Raw genomic sequence first — 15,218 nt, 5'->3', positions numbered from 1 at the left:
GTTCCTATTTCGGCTACATTGAAACTAAGCAACTTCCAGCGCCACCGCCGCCAACGGGCCTCTTCCCCTCCCCCTCTCGCGCGAGGTATCCCTCCGCCGAGGCCTCCCAGCCCTTCACAGAGAAAGCGCTTTCTGCCGAGCGAGCTTTACCCGCCCACCCTCCACCCCGCCTCTGCTGCTCCGACATCTTCTTCTTCCCTCCGGTTTTTGGAGCCGGCACCCCCCCCCCTCGTCCTTCCCGCCTGCCCCAGCACGCCGAGGACCGGCACGCCGAGCCCCTTGGGAGGGCGGCTGGGAGGTGGAAGGCGAGGCGGGCCAGGGGTTCGCGGCCAAGGGGGTGTGCGCGCCCTGAGGGAGGGGGTCGGGACTCTTTGTCGCGGCGGAAGGATCGCGCTCGCTGGCGCTGAGGCAAACGGTCAGGAGCAGCAGCAGCAGCGGCGGCGGCGGGTTTTGCTGCGAGTTGTTGTTTCCTCCTCCTCCTGCCCAGGGCTCGAATGGTGGAGCTCCGACTCTCGTTGCTGCTGAAGAAACCGTGACAGCCACTGGGGGAGCGTGCTTTTCAGCTGCAGGGCCCCATCGCCGAGGAGCTCGGCCTGAGCGAGCCGGGCTCCTCCGCTCGCCATGTCCGGGGACGGCGGCTCCAGCAGCGGCGGCGGTAGGCACTCGGCGGAGCTGCGAGCGGGTAAGTGGGGTAGCCGGGCCGGGACTGCCGCCTTACAGGCCGCCTCGCCTCGCCCGGGCTTTCACGCTGTGTGTGTGTTTTCCCCCCCTTCTCCCCCTCCCCTCTGCAGAGCTCTATTTCCTCATCGCTCGCTTTCTCGAGGACGGACCCTGCCAGCAAGCCGCGCAGGTAAGGAATCGCCTCCGGGGCCGGGCCTGGGAATATGGCTCCTTTCCCCCGCGCTGCCCCCTGACCCTCTTCCCTTCTTTTTTGTTGCTCCTCCAGGTCCTGATCCGAGAAGTCGCCGAGAAGGAGGTAAGTGGTGCGGCGCCTTCCCCGCGCTGCTTCCCTTGCCCGCCCGCTTGCAACGGAGTGCCAGCGGCTGCGGCGGCCTCGCCTCCTCCCCCCCTCGCCGGGGGGCGGGCGAGCGCTCCGGGGGCTGCTTTCTGGGCGGGGGGGGGGAGGAGGAAGGAAGGGGGGTCCCTTTTAGTGACCGGCGATATCTTTTTTCCCCCTCCCCAGCTGCTGCCCAAGCGCACGGACTGGACTGGAAAGGAGCATCCCAGGAGCTACGAGAGCCTAGTAAGAGAAGCGGCCAGGCGGCGTGTTTCGGTGTGATGTGCTAGGGAAAGTTTGCAAGCAGCCCTTTAAAAATTGAATTTCCCGCAATTTTTTTTTTAACAACTTTAAAAAAAAAATAAGGGCAATTTTTTTTAAAAACTCCTGCTTTCTGCCCGAGAACAGGCGAGTTTGTTTTGTTAAGTCGGGCAGGTGTTGTCTCTGGAGTCATCTGTCTGGGGTCCTGCAGTTAGGGTAAATAATAATAATCCTACTAATGCGAGAGAGCCGTAGAGTCACTATGCTAGAAATAAAGGTACGTCATGGATGTTGTGCAGGGAGAGCAGGAGGCGGGAGGGGAGGAGCGAACGAGGCAGAGCTTGTGTGAGCCAACTGGGCCTGTAGGAGCGCTCTCTTGTATGCAGTCCTATTCCACATAACACAATAGGGCTGTGCAATTATTGAGGAACTATAAGCAGTCTTTATAGAGGAAATCTCTGTTTTCCATTTCTTATTTCGCTGAGAAACAAAGCAAAACAAGCTGGAAGAAAAACTGCTTGTCTAACCCTGGCGGATAGTGTTTAAATTACCATCGCACAGCTAACACTTTCTGTCTGAATTTGGTGGGGGGCAGAATGTTGTTCTTAAACTGATATCGGTTTGACAAAAACAAACACGTGAACTGTTGTGTTGTTTTGAGGCACAGTATGTTGTGTTGTTTAGCTTTCAGTATGTACAATTGGTCGGTTTATGGTTCTATTTGTCCGGTTTTGATTAGAGACATTTTTTTTTGTTCCACATTCAGGAAGGAATATCTATGGAATTAAACTAGAAAACTTATGGATCTGTGATAGACTATTGTTTGGGATAGTTTTGAGGGGGATTTTTTGGGTACTTCAAGGAAGTTTTTACTGGCATACAGAATGCATTTCTCTTTACCCCCTGTGCAGCAGAAATGTCAGGAGTTTGATTTTAAATGAAGGGGAAAAGCAAAAGGATAAAAGCAAAATATCTCACTCACTTGTAGAGCAGGCAGGGAAATCTGATTATGGATTTCTTAGCACTTTCCCCCTTGAATTATAATTAGTCATATGTCACATTTTTAGCCAAATAAATTTTATTTTATCATATATAGACAAGCAATGGATTGGATCTAGACTTCTTTCAAGAATCAAGAAAGAGACAAATTTTGCTTGATTCTTTTTCATATGAGTATACCAATGCCTTTAGTTTTTTTGGTATATGTTGGACAGCGAATTGTGGAAGAATTCTCTCATGGGACATACTGTTAAAAGCCACTAGCCTGACTAGATTCAGCTTCTTCCTCCATCCTCCCTCTGATTCATTATAATGTCCTTGTCTGACAATTGGAAGAAAGTCACCTGAGTATAAGCTCACAGAGAGATATAATGATCTGGCACTTTTGAAGACAGATACAATGTTTCTGAAGCCAATACCTTTAGGTAATTTAATAATATTCACATTAATTTTGTGGTAGTAAAGGCTGATTGTAGAATATATGGCAAAGCAGAAAATTATAGTTTAAAGGGCCTTCTTTCCAATTGGACATCCTTCTCACAAAAGCTTTTAATTTATTGTTTGTGACAAAGTAGTTTCCTATGAACTAAGTTTGGGCATTGTTGGTAGAAAATATTTGTAGAACATGAACTGCTTGCTAAAAATTGGTAAAGATTAAGGGATTGGGTTTATTTTATATTACATCTAAACTTAAGTAAGAAGTTAAACTACATGACTTTTCATATATTGGTCTAATTTTAAGGGTTGTACAATTTCACACATTTAGAAGAGGTAGTTTTTGAAATATATTGCCTAGTGATAATACGACTTGAATAGAGTACATAAGTACTGTAAAAAGGAAAGCGAGAAGATAAATGCAAGGTAAAATTTATGTACAGCTGCTTACATTTTTAAAGCAATATTTCGTTGCTGGTTACCTGCTTCAATTTCAGAAATCAGTGATCAATAAGGGTGCTTATTTAGTAAAAGATACATTTTAATTTTATTTAGGAATTGTATCACTTCAGTCTAGTTCGCTTAGCCAAGCTGATTGCAGAGCATATTTTAATGGTTATTTAAAACTTAATTTATTAAGAATTGTTAGAACAAAATCTGTAACTTAAAGTAATATATTTAGGTCAGAAGTTGTACATACAAGATTTATCTTTTGATTTTTTAAAAAATGCATCTTATAAATAAATGCTACTAAAAGTGGTTTTAATCATTGAACATTTTTATGCGTTTTTGAGACATTAATCTCTATTCTTATATAAATGTTATAATTTATCATTGATTTAACTTAGTGCTAAATTGTGCAGTTCATGTTAAAAGTTTATTTCAGTTGAACAGCGGTATTATGATCTTTCTTATATAAATAGCATAGTTCTGACTAAAAAAATCAAACGAAAGAGCATATATTGCTTTTTAAACAGATTATTTCAGTTTAGCCAACATCTTAATTGGTGTTTGGATTGTCTCAAATGAATTAATGTATTCTTGGGCAGTAATACTCAGCTTTACTAGCAAACTTTAGAAAAGTTAAAAGAATAGTGCTGTGTTACATCTATTAATTTCTTTTCACATTTATAAGTATTTTATTGATCATATTACAAAGGAATCATGTTGCAGAAAACCATAAATCTTAGCATGCTACTTAAAATATTGATAAGAACCAGTTATCAGTTCCAAGTTAAGTCAGTGGAAAGTTTAGAATATGAGGACAGCTGTTTTTATTATTATAGCTCCAAAATTATAGAAATCTGCAGAATTAAAGTATACATTGTTAATAGATGTTCATCTTCTCATAGATCTGAATGTTTTACTTAATTTTTTAGCTTAGTGATCTAGTTCACATGACCTGCTGAGCAATAATATGAGTTATCTGGGTTGATATGTTGTCGAATTCAGCCACTATAATTTGTAGATCATGGTATAGTGATTTTATGTTATGTAGTAGTTTTGTCCCTTAAAATTATTCAAATGCTGAAAGTATTCTAATTTTTTAGAGGATTTGGACACCCATTTTTCTCTTCTCTGTCTTTCAAACTTGGTATGATCACCCCCTCCAGGACATGTTATTTTTTTTTAAAAGCAGCAATGTGTGTGTGTGCATTCCACCTTTTTCCAAAAGTTCAAGGTGACATACATACTTTCCATAGTTCTACAGGTCTTCGTATGTCACCATTGTAGAGGCTGAAATTCAGAAGGGATTATATAACATACCAATTCAAAACAGTCCATTCTTTTTTTCTTTCTTTCTTTTTGAAGCGTTGGAAAAATTCCACATGCACTGAAGTACTTGTCTTGAAGTGTTAGATAAACAATTGCATGGTTTTAATGCAACATCTACATTAAATATTGATAGTTTTCTTCTGTAGGCAGGAAATATGTATTCTTTCTTAAGACCGGGTACTTTAAAGTGGTGAAAATGAAACTAATGTAAAATAAGCTTTTAGGAACTGTTATCAAAGTTAATAAAGACAAAAAGTATGAAGAGAGCTTAGGTGTGAAAGCTAAAAATCAGAGTATATAAAGCCTAGTGGAAAATCCATTTTACAGAAAGTACATTGTTGATAATCTGAAAAACACAGTGAGGCAAAATACGTACTACCATTAAAACCAAACATGACTGCATAGACATGGTCTCCCCCTATGCAGCATTTTTAACCTTTCAAAATATTTCCTAGTATTTCCCAGTGTGTTTTGTTGTCTATGTGCATTTTAAAGCAAAAGGCTTGTTCATATTCACCTACCTTTTTTATATTCTAAAATAGTTTGAGGCTCCATGTGGGATCTGGTAGCATGGTTGGAAGTAAACAGCTTTAGATTTGAGCTTCACTTTGATGTATTCCAATTACTGCCTAGTTATTTTAATTTCAAGAAAAAAGAAATGGTTCAGGAACTCTATTAGAACCTAGGGGGAAGTACAGAGATGCTGTATTGCCCATAGACACCAGATTAGGTCTGTATGTTTGTGAATTGGAGGCTTGTTACTTTTTATGTAGTGTTCACTGCTGTTAAATTCTTTACAGATATGTTACATTGTAATAAAAGGAAATTGTGATATGAAGAGTAATTTACTTATTCTAAATGAATAAAATACTGCTACTGTGAAATATTGCTAAGAATACTTTTTGTCTGCCAGTCAGTGGAAGTACAATATTAATTTAAATGTAACTCCCTGGACACTTGAAGTTTGAGGTTTCAAGAGATCATTTTCACCATATTTTGAGAGTGTATGTAAGGAAGAAATAATTATTCTGTTTGGTTCTGTGAGTAGATTTAGCTTTACAGATATTTAGCTTCAATTCTTGACTTAGAACTTTTTGAATAGCTAGCAACTTTTTTACAACTTAAAAGGTAAATATAGAATAAGTACAATCTTGCACATGCTCACATTATTTAGAGCCAATTTCTTGTAAAATGTGATTTAATACTATGCATGCATCATGATTTCATTTTTCTTAAATGATTCACAGTCTACAACTATTCTTGCTTATTATAACAGCAATTGATAAATGAAATCCAAACCATCAGCTTACATTTATAATTTGGACCTCTTGATTATGTTTCCTGAGGAAAAAAAAGTTTTCAGAGTGCATCTCAGATCTTGTATATTAGTTGCCAAATTTTGGGAATAGACATGGACAACAGGTAGTTGAGCTGGCCAGAAAGGAAAACTTAATCCTTTGGTCTGGAGTTTGTGCAATAGAAAGAACATATTGGACCAAATTCGCACTAGAACGTTTCATTATGTCCCCCTTATTGTGAACAAAATATGAACAAATGGCATATCCATAGCATTTCTTCAGATCAGCTAGCTATTTACATATTCACAATCCTGCTTTGCAAGGAAATCCAATAGCATCTGACAACTTGGATTTATGTAGGGAAAATCTGATCCTAGTAGAGACCCTAATTAGGTGAAATGCTAAATAGATAGGACCTGGGCAAGAAAAAAAATTAAGACTGGCACGCTAAGCTGAGGATAGCTGAAAATACAACTAAGGGCAAAACTTGTAGTTCACTGAATTTCTGTCACATAATGAGACATTGTTTCAATGCAAAAATAATCTCAGTTGGATTATATGTTGGGCCATAATCTGCAGTTTATCCTTCCACTTCCTCTGGAGGATGTGGCTGGATTGTTTAAAGGGCCCTTATCTGATTTTATTATTAAGCTTCCCTGAATCTTGGTAGAAGATTAAAAAAATCTAAAAAATAAAAAAGTATTATTGTCATAATAGAAGATTTTAAAAATCCTTTCATATGCTTGGAAGGACCCTCAATATGGCAGAAACCATCTTGAGAAAATGATGGGAACCTTCTCCGACATAGTATTTTGCTTTACCATGGAATGTCCAATAGCTAAAACCTAAGGGATAATTAATTCAGTAACTCACAAATCATAGTAACTATGAGAGATTGGGGGAAGTCAGGGAAGGAATTGGTCAAAAATAAAGAGATGGTCATTGGCAGCTTATTTCATAAACTATGTAGCCCAGGTAGAAAGAAGTCTGGAATAAACATAACTCGTTATGAATGCAAGTGTGAAATTCCTTTTTCAGTTTCTAAAATTCTATTTTACCCTATATTGACACAGTAGTTCCTGCTATTTTGGTCGTGACAACTGTAGGATTTGACACTAATTCTGACATTTATTTGAGTGTATGAAACCAGCTACCATGGTTTGTAAATTTGTATATTTAAATTTGTGCAATAGTGGTTTATTTAAGTAATCTAGTCCTTTTTTATTCCTTGGAGATGTGTGTTAAAATTTCAGATATACATTAAAATATTTGATTATCTTTAAATCATGGATGGACACCCTTTAATTTTACTTCTTTGTGAGTCTGGTAGGAGCTCAACCCACTTTTTCTCAATGTCTAACAGAACAGTCATTAGCTTGACTTTGGAAAAATATCCAGCAGGGTAATGGGTGAGGTGGGGTGTAATGAAGCTCCATAATCACTACTGAGGCCTAGAAGTTACAATTGTGCTTCATCTAGGAGAGTTGAGCAGGGATGATTGAAAGGAGCAGCACCCTTCTCCCATGTACAACAGAAGTTCTGTTAGTACAGTCATAGTGTGCTATGGTCATGGATGGTTGCATTATTTTAAAAGCCCCCCCCCTTTTTTTTAAAAAAAATCCCACTTTAGGACAGCCTTTTGGCATGCCTGGGCCGCAATGAGTGAAGAGGAATTAAATAAGGCATATAAAATACATATTAGAGTTAATGTATGTAAATAATAAATGTATATGTGTCTGGGTTTGTGTGTATACATATACATACACATACACATATACATATATATCAGGAATGGAGACTAGAGCCAGAGAAAGATGGGAATAGATGTGACTGTGTGAAAAAAGTATGTAGAATTAACTCAAATTTCTGCTGGCCTGGCACTAACTTTTTTTTTCTGGCCTCTCTTGTTACATGATTATGTTTGGGAAGAAAGAATTAGTGTAGAAAACAAAAATATTTGTCTAGTGAAAACTTATGGCATGTTCTAAGAAAAGTATGGCTCAATAGAAAATGCCAATGGTCAACAGATGACTGTTAAATTGCATATTTTGAATATTGATAATAGTTTTCATTATCTTGACCTGAAGAAACACATAGGTAGATGTGTTTCTTATTACAGTACAGGTAGTACAACTTGTCTTACGACTGCTGTTGAGCCCAAATTTCTATTGCTAAGAGAATTTTACCCAATTTTATGACCTTTCCTGCCACAATTATTAAGTGAATCATTGCTGTTGCTAAATTAGTAATGAGGTGGTTAAGTGAACATAGCTTCCATATTATCTGCTTGTCAGAAGATCATAAAAGGTGATCACATGATCCCAGGATACTGCAACTGTCATATAAATATGAATCAATTGCCAATTGGCATCTGAAATTTGATCAAATGACCATGAAGATGCTGCAATGGTTTAAGTGTAAAATGGTCATAAATAACTTTTTTCAATGCTGTTGTAACTTCGACTGGTCCACTAAATGAACTGTTGTAAATCAAAGAGTACTATACTGAAATTCAGCCTTATTAAGCAATTTATTACTAAGCAGATAGTGTACATTATTCCTGTACTATATAGCAGTCCCAATTTTACTCCCCCCCCCCCCCCGTCCATTTGTCTTCAAAGTTAATTCTAATATGTGAGTATGGCTTGCCTACCAGCTTATCACGTGTGTGTGTGTGTGTGTGTGTATACATGTATAGCACCAATATGTATCTGAAATAAAAATAATATTTATTGAATGTATGGATATAGATTAAAATAGTCAGTGAGAAATCCCTTTAAGAAAATTAACTGACTCCTCATGGGACAATTAATTTTGTCTATACAGAAACAAATTTATATGTGCATGCTCTACAATAAGTCTCATTGAGATTAATAAGTCCAGCTGCTTTTATGTTGGGAGTGTATTAGGTTAACACAGATTTTCTTTTTAGTCACTCTTTTGAAGTTCAAGAAGAGGATGCAGAAATGCCTAAGTGATTTATTTGAATTTGTCTAATTTATGGTATTCCTGTTCTAAAGAAAATATTTACTCCAAATGACATGGTAGAAGAGAAAAGATAAGGGAAAGAGAGAAAACAAGTAAATGTGCTATATTTTAAAAGTTTTGAAAGCAGTTTGTTTTGTAGTTTACATGATAAGAAGAAAAGTTGATGTTTCATATTCTTGAAAAATTCAATGTGTTACAGATGGTTAGAATCCTGCAGTATTCTTGACATCTAAACTAGCAAAAGAAATAATTGAAGGCTTGTTTTGGGTTTGAAGTCATAATAGCAAAGATTGGATTTTCATGTATGGCAGAGCAAAAACTACCTTTCAGTAAAGAGTCAGTGGAATGTGCGCCTGTATGTGTGCTTTTTAACCCTCCTCCTCATGGCAGCATTTTGGAGGATTTGTAGTATTTCCTTCTATACTTTTATATACCACATCAATAAGGGTCATTCCTATCTCTTCCCACTTGGCAGTCTGACTTAAAAAAGTGAATAAGTGAAAAAAAATTAACTCTTTGATTGATATGTGTAAAAGAGACCTGAGATGAGTTGAGAATAGCTATCTATATCTGTTGTTACTTTTCCATCGATATTTAGTTCAAAAACTACCATTGCTTCAGATGGTTCTGCCTTCAGAGAGGTGGCTCACCATCTTTGCCATCCTAAATGGATGCTATGATTATAATTGCTTAGATGTACAGATGTGCGCCAATGATACTTTAAAGTCTATGGTCAAATATTATTTTTCATTCTATACCTGATTTTACTTAGCATCAACCAGGAAGCTGTATCCCATATCAGAGGTCTTTTGGTGTTGGAATAATGGCAGGATGTTCAGTAGAGAGTTACAAAACTTGGCTCTGTTGGAAAGTCAGTCGGTATTTTGGCCTGTGGGAAATTGAGCCTTTTCAGAGTGATGAAAAGTTGTTTTCATTCATGCAAAGTTATCAGTGTGCTAGTAGTGTTTGTTGAGCCCAAGTATTTCTACCTAGCATTTTTTTTCATCAGTGTGCATCAGCTAATGCTGCCTACATCATGCTCCTACTTACACTCCTATCAGGTTTCTTGTCTTTACTTTTGTCAGTGAATTTTCTACTTTGTTGAGATCACTCCTGGTTTTGCTTAAGGTTTCTGAAATGAGTTGAAATTTAAGCATCATGGTGGATTCCAATGTTTTTGAACGTTGGTATTAGACCAAATTTATCTTCTAGGGGTCAGTTGGCATATTCATATTGGTTTCAGACATGGAAAAGGGAACATTTTAAAGTAAAGAGGTAGATTGCTTTAAACTCTGAGTTGTGGGAAAAAATCCTTCAAGGAGGGGAATTCAGGAAAAACAAAACAATGTGGAACAGAAAGTATACACAATTGTAAAGATACAAATGCATCTTCAGAGATTTTCCATAGTCTTGTGCTTTGAGGCTTGGTTGCATTTGGGAAGAGAAGCCTACGAACAAACTTAAAAGATTGGGGTCTTCCTCCCCTTGTGAATAGTTAGTACGATTGCCCTTGCATTCAGAGGTTTTTCCAAAATGTTTGACAACATGTATGGGAATTTTTTGATGTCGTACTGTTAAAATTCTAGTTATATCATTTTGGTTATGTACTATATAAACATTTTATATATTTTATGTATCACTTAATAGAAAGTACTATTTTCCTAAATTTGCTTTTTTGTGGAAAAAATATAGAGAATACCAAAGAAAATAATTCCCTTTCCCAGTGTTTTCATAGCAGACAAATCTTGATTTCCATTTTTCTTGTGGTTGAATCTGTTCGCTTTCCAGTTTTCGTGCTTTTTACCACAAGAGCTGGAATAACTCTTCCTCCATGCTGTATTTTTGGGAGTATGAAATTCTGTTCAAAAGACATCTCTAATTTATGTTTTGGACATCTGTATCTACATTTTTAAAATGTAAAGAAAACTTGTAATAAAATCTTACTTGATTTTATTGGATTGAGATAAGCAAAGTTAACCTCTGTGTACAGCAATTTAAATTTTCAGCTGCCAGGCCTGCTTGTCTTTTGACGATCTCTTCTTCATCTGATGGTGCTAATCCCAATTGTCATGGGTCATATGATCAATATTTTTGTATTTTTTTTAAAATGTACAAATTCTTTACATTTCATTCATTGTACAGCATTCTAAAAAGAAGCTATTTTACATGCTGAATGTCATGTGATTGATATGCACATGAGTTTGTGGTAGTTTGCACAGACTTCAATAGAAACATAGCCAACATGTTTTAAAGAAGTAGCTATTTTGAATGAGCTTTACTTATTTTGCTCTTAATATTCATTTGGTTTGATCAAATTGGGTCATTTGGGCATACAATTCAATGATAAATTTAAAGAAAATTGGATTACAAAAGCAATAAAAAATAATAATAATCTGTTAGATATTCCCTTTTGCTTCCATTCTGCAGTGTGAGAGAGCTTAACACAGCCAAACCCTTGGGAGGGAAAAGCCCTTAAAGAAAAGGCATAACACTTCTGGAGAAGAGAGTTTCTGATTATAATGTAAACTGACTTCACTAGATATCTGATCCACTTGGATAATTACATTTCCATGTGACAATTAAAATAATAATGAACATTTTTTTATCTGGAAAGAAGTGTTGCATTTTCTTGGATTCAAAATACATTAACCTTAGAACTAAAATGCTGTTGGGAAAAGAGACATGCAGATGTGCACACATTTTTTAATATTTGTTTTTTTATATAATTGTTCACTCAGGGAAGCCATTTTTTAAAAGAATATCAAACCAACTATTGCTCAATGTATACGACTGGTATGATGCCAAAGGGAACGAGAGAAAAAGTATTTCTATAGAACCCAGTATTGATACAAATTTCACCCTTTTTGTTATTACATTGTAGCATAACATGTACATAAAGGGGTAGTGCATGGTTTGTGAGGTCACAATGCACATTTCTTTTTTACTTTAACAATTCCTTGACTTGCTGTAATGCCTTGAATAAATGGATAATATCTACCATTACAGTTCACAGAATTCTAGACTGTGAATGAATGTAATGGATGTAAATTAAACTTTCACTTATGTAGGAAATTGTACAACTCAAATAGATACATTTAAATAAATTCGTTTCTGCCATTTTAATTGCTGTTGAGTCTTATATATATATACCCCAAGTTAGTAACCTCCTTAGTGTAATCATCTACCTCCTTTTCTTCTGAAATTTGGGAAGATATGTCTCTACAGAAGAGGTAGATATGCCAGCAGATATTGTCTAATTCTATCTTAAAAAGTATGCAATTAATACAAATGTTAACAGCTAATAATGTTTAGAACTTAAATAAAAGTGAGTCTAAATTCTGGTTCCTTTGTAATTAGTTATGTAAAATTTTGTTCATATGGCACGTTTATAATATATAAAACTTTTATAAGTGTTACGCATCCAGAATCAGGCAGGATTTACAGACCTTGTTCAGCCATGAAGACTTCCTTAAAAAATCTTGCCTGTCAGAAATTTAATATAGTTAATCTGTAGAGAAGTAGTTTAGCCAGCAAATGTAACTTCATTCTGCTGAAAATCCCCCACAATTTTATTGGTACTTTACTTCTTCAGATAAAAGGTTTTTCTAAAAAAACAACAACAGTGTTTTCCTATTCTAGATTATAAAGGGCAAAAATCTAATCTCAAATGGGCTCCTGAGTCAAAGGAAGTAACTTGCAATTTAGTTTGAGTAAAATTCTGCTTATTCACATTGGGTCTGATTGAAATTACCTAGTCAACACAAAGTTTTAACCATAGAATTTGTATGTCTTCATATAAGAGAAAATTCACTTATAATAGTAACTATTAGAATATGTTATGGTATTATATCATGCAAAATGTCTTATAAGAATTTATTTACCTTTATAGCTTACACTTTAATATTTCTTGTGAACATTGTCAAAAGGATTTAAACTGAATCTTGAAAAAGGAGTTTTATTTTCAAGAAAACAATTTATAAAATATTAGAGAAACGCAAGCATCCTTTTATTATGTAGGATTGTCATTAATATAGTGTAATTACTTGGAATGTGTAGTAAAAACTAGGAACTTCGTAGTTAAAATTCATGAATTTCCATGAATTTATTAGATTATTAGTAACTATCTTAACTCCAGTTGTTGTTATGTAATAAAGCAATGGGACTGCTAATGAATGTGCATCATTTTATAAAGATTATGCACATTCTTTTAATGATACAAATATTGTCAATTAATGTTATCCTATATTTGTTACTACTTTTGTAATGATTAAAATGAAAATGATGTTATGATTTCTGAACTGTTAAAATAATGGTTTTTAGCAAATTATTTATTTAATATGTATCCTGACTTTATTATTTTTACAAATAACTCAAGGCAGTGAATATATTCAATACAACTCCTCCTATTTTCCCAACAACAATCCTGCAAAGTGGGTTGATTAAATCACTGAGAGAGTATATAGTTTGTTTAAAAATGGATGTTTTAAATTGTTCTCTCTGCAAGATGTAAAAACAAAGTCTTAAGTACCAAATACACATATTCATTTTCAAAATATTTGGTTTTTTCACTTTAAAAAGTGAGAGTAAAACATTGTACAAATAATTTTTGGTTTATTAACAGGTAAAATATTATAGACACTTGGCACCTGATCATCTCCTGCAAATATGCCATCGACTTGGACCTCTTCTAGAGCAAGAAATTCCTCAAAGTGTCCCAGGAGTTCAAACACTATTAGGAGCTGGAAGACAGTCTTTGCTCCGCACAAATAAAAGTATGAGTATGCAAAAAAAAAATGGCTTGATCATCTTTTTCACTATATGTTTTTATGCTTATATTTGTTTTTTTTAATATTTAAATAGGCTGCAAACATGTTGTGTGGAAGGGTTCTGCTCTTGCCGCATTGCATTGTGGGAGACCTCCAGAGTCACCAATAAATTATGGCAGTCCTCCCAGTACAGGTAAGAATGCTATTACATAATTGTAGAATGTTGGCAATGTAATACTGTATCTGTGATGATAGTTTTTAGCATGTACTTTCTCCTATGTATAGTAGGTTTCTTTAAAAACTTGTGTATGTTAAATCTGATTTTAGGTTTTAAGAAACAGTCTTAAGCAACCAAAACTGACTGGATATTTCTGTATGTATTTAGGAAGCCTATCTGGGCAGTATAGAATTCTGACACCTCTCCCCAAAAAAACATTTTGGTATCAGGAGCCTTTTATAACATTCTTGTTTTTTTGTTGTCATATTATTGCTAAAAGTTTTTGAAGGATTGTTGAAATGAAGTTTATACCAATTTTTTCCTCTTGTTTTGGAAGGATCAGGCCTTGATTCTGAAGTTCCCCAAACTCTATAAGAATTGGGTTATATTTCACTACCACTCATTCAGCAATCTTTTGAAGTTATGATGTTGTTGAACAAGGGGCACTTATAATTGTTTTTGTAGTTGCATCCATTGCAGCATTATCACATGTCCTGTGATTGGGTATTTGGCTATTGGCATCTTGCTCACAATTACAACATGCAGCATCCTATTATCACACGATTGCCATTTACACCCTTCACTGCCAGCTTCCAACAAGCAAAGTCAATAAGGAAATTGGCAATAGGTTGCAATTGGCAATCATGGCACTTTGGGATGCTGGGATTACACATGATTTGTCTAACAGCTACTGAAACTGCTGGAACTATCAGAAGTTGATGCAATGATGTGATGTCACCCTTTACAACTATGTAGTTTAACTTGGTTTCTGGTCCCAATTACTATTAGTAAACAAGGACTATCTGTACCTAGAACATTTCAGTTGGGTGTCTAACCTGTGTTAGCAAGATTTTAGATTTAATTTTAGATTTCAGGGCTCACTAGATCTGAGTATATTCCATCCATAGTTCTGGATGAGGTTGCACTGATCCAAACGGAACCAGTGCACAACATGGAGGGCCTCCTGGATTCATAGCTCCTGCTTGAGTAGTAGGTGGCAACCATGGCCAGGAGGACTTTTTCCTGGACGAGGAGGTATTGTCATGATTACTTATGCCTTGATCCCAAGTAGATTTGTCAAAAGTGTTGCACATGGGGCTGTACTTGAAGAACATGCAAAAGCTGCAGTGGCATGGACAGTTGTGGGTAAACCTCAGTGTGCTTGGGCTATCCATCTGCTTTATGCGATACATTGGCTTTCATTGTGCTTCTGGATGCAAATCAAGGGGCTAATCAGCTGATTGTTTCTACTGATTGGCCAATGGGCAACTATATAAATTGAATTTAAAAAAAGACTCGGGGGGCAAAAATACTAGTAGTAAAATAAAGTAAATGTCCTAATGATATAAGAGCATGGTTTCATGTAACTTTACAGATCTGGTGTTCATGATCCCAAGATTTTTCTGTTCCATAAAGGATCAGGAAAGATATGACAAGTTAATAATTTCCTTCCACATTTTAACTGGGGAGGTAAAAAGAGG

General features: G+C 36.3%; 1 protein-coding gene across 5 annotated transcripts in view; it reads left to right on the top strand.

The window, feature by feature from the left end:
• Window positions 1–407: 407 nt before the first annotated feature.
• Window positions 408–15,218, top strand: part of PHIP (pleckstrin homology domain interacting protein) — an 84,420-nt gene continuing 69,609 nt past the window's right edge. For 4 of the 5 annotated variants that reach the window (XM_032216871.1, XM_032216872.1, XM_032216870.1 and 1 more), the window contains exons 1-6: window positions 414–682; window positions 792–850; window positions 947–976; window positions 1,184–1,243; window positions 13,376–13,526; window positions 13,615–13,713. In XM_032216871.1, the coding sequence (XP_032072762.1) occupies window positions 622–682; window positions 792–850; window positions 947–976; window positions 1,184–1,243; window positions 13,376–13,526; window positions 13,615–13,713 (460 nt within the window). In that variant the 5' untranslated portion in view covers window positions 414–621. Of the gene's footprint in view, window positions 683–791; window positions 851–946; window positions 977–1,183; window positions 1,244–13,375; window positions 13,527–13,614; window positions 13,714–15,218 lie in introns of all 5 variants that reach the window. The other variant, XR_004255309.1, reaches the window with a different exon arrangement.

The sequence above is a fragment of the Thamnophis elegans genome, chromosome 4 (assembly GCF_009769535.1).
Source record: "Thamnophis elegans isolate rThaEle1 chromosome 4, rThaEle1.pri, whole genome shotgun sequence".
Taxonomy (NCBI): Eukaryota; Metazoa; Chordata; class Lepidosauria; order Squamata; family Colubridae; genus Thamnophis; species Thamnophis elegans.
The sequence above is the reverse complement of the archived record's forward strand: the minus strand, read 5'-3'. Positions and strand labels throughout refer to the sequence as shown.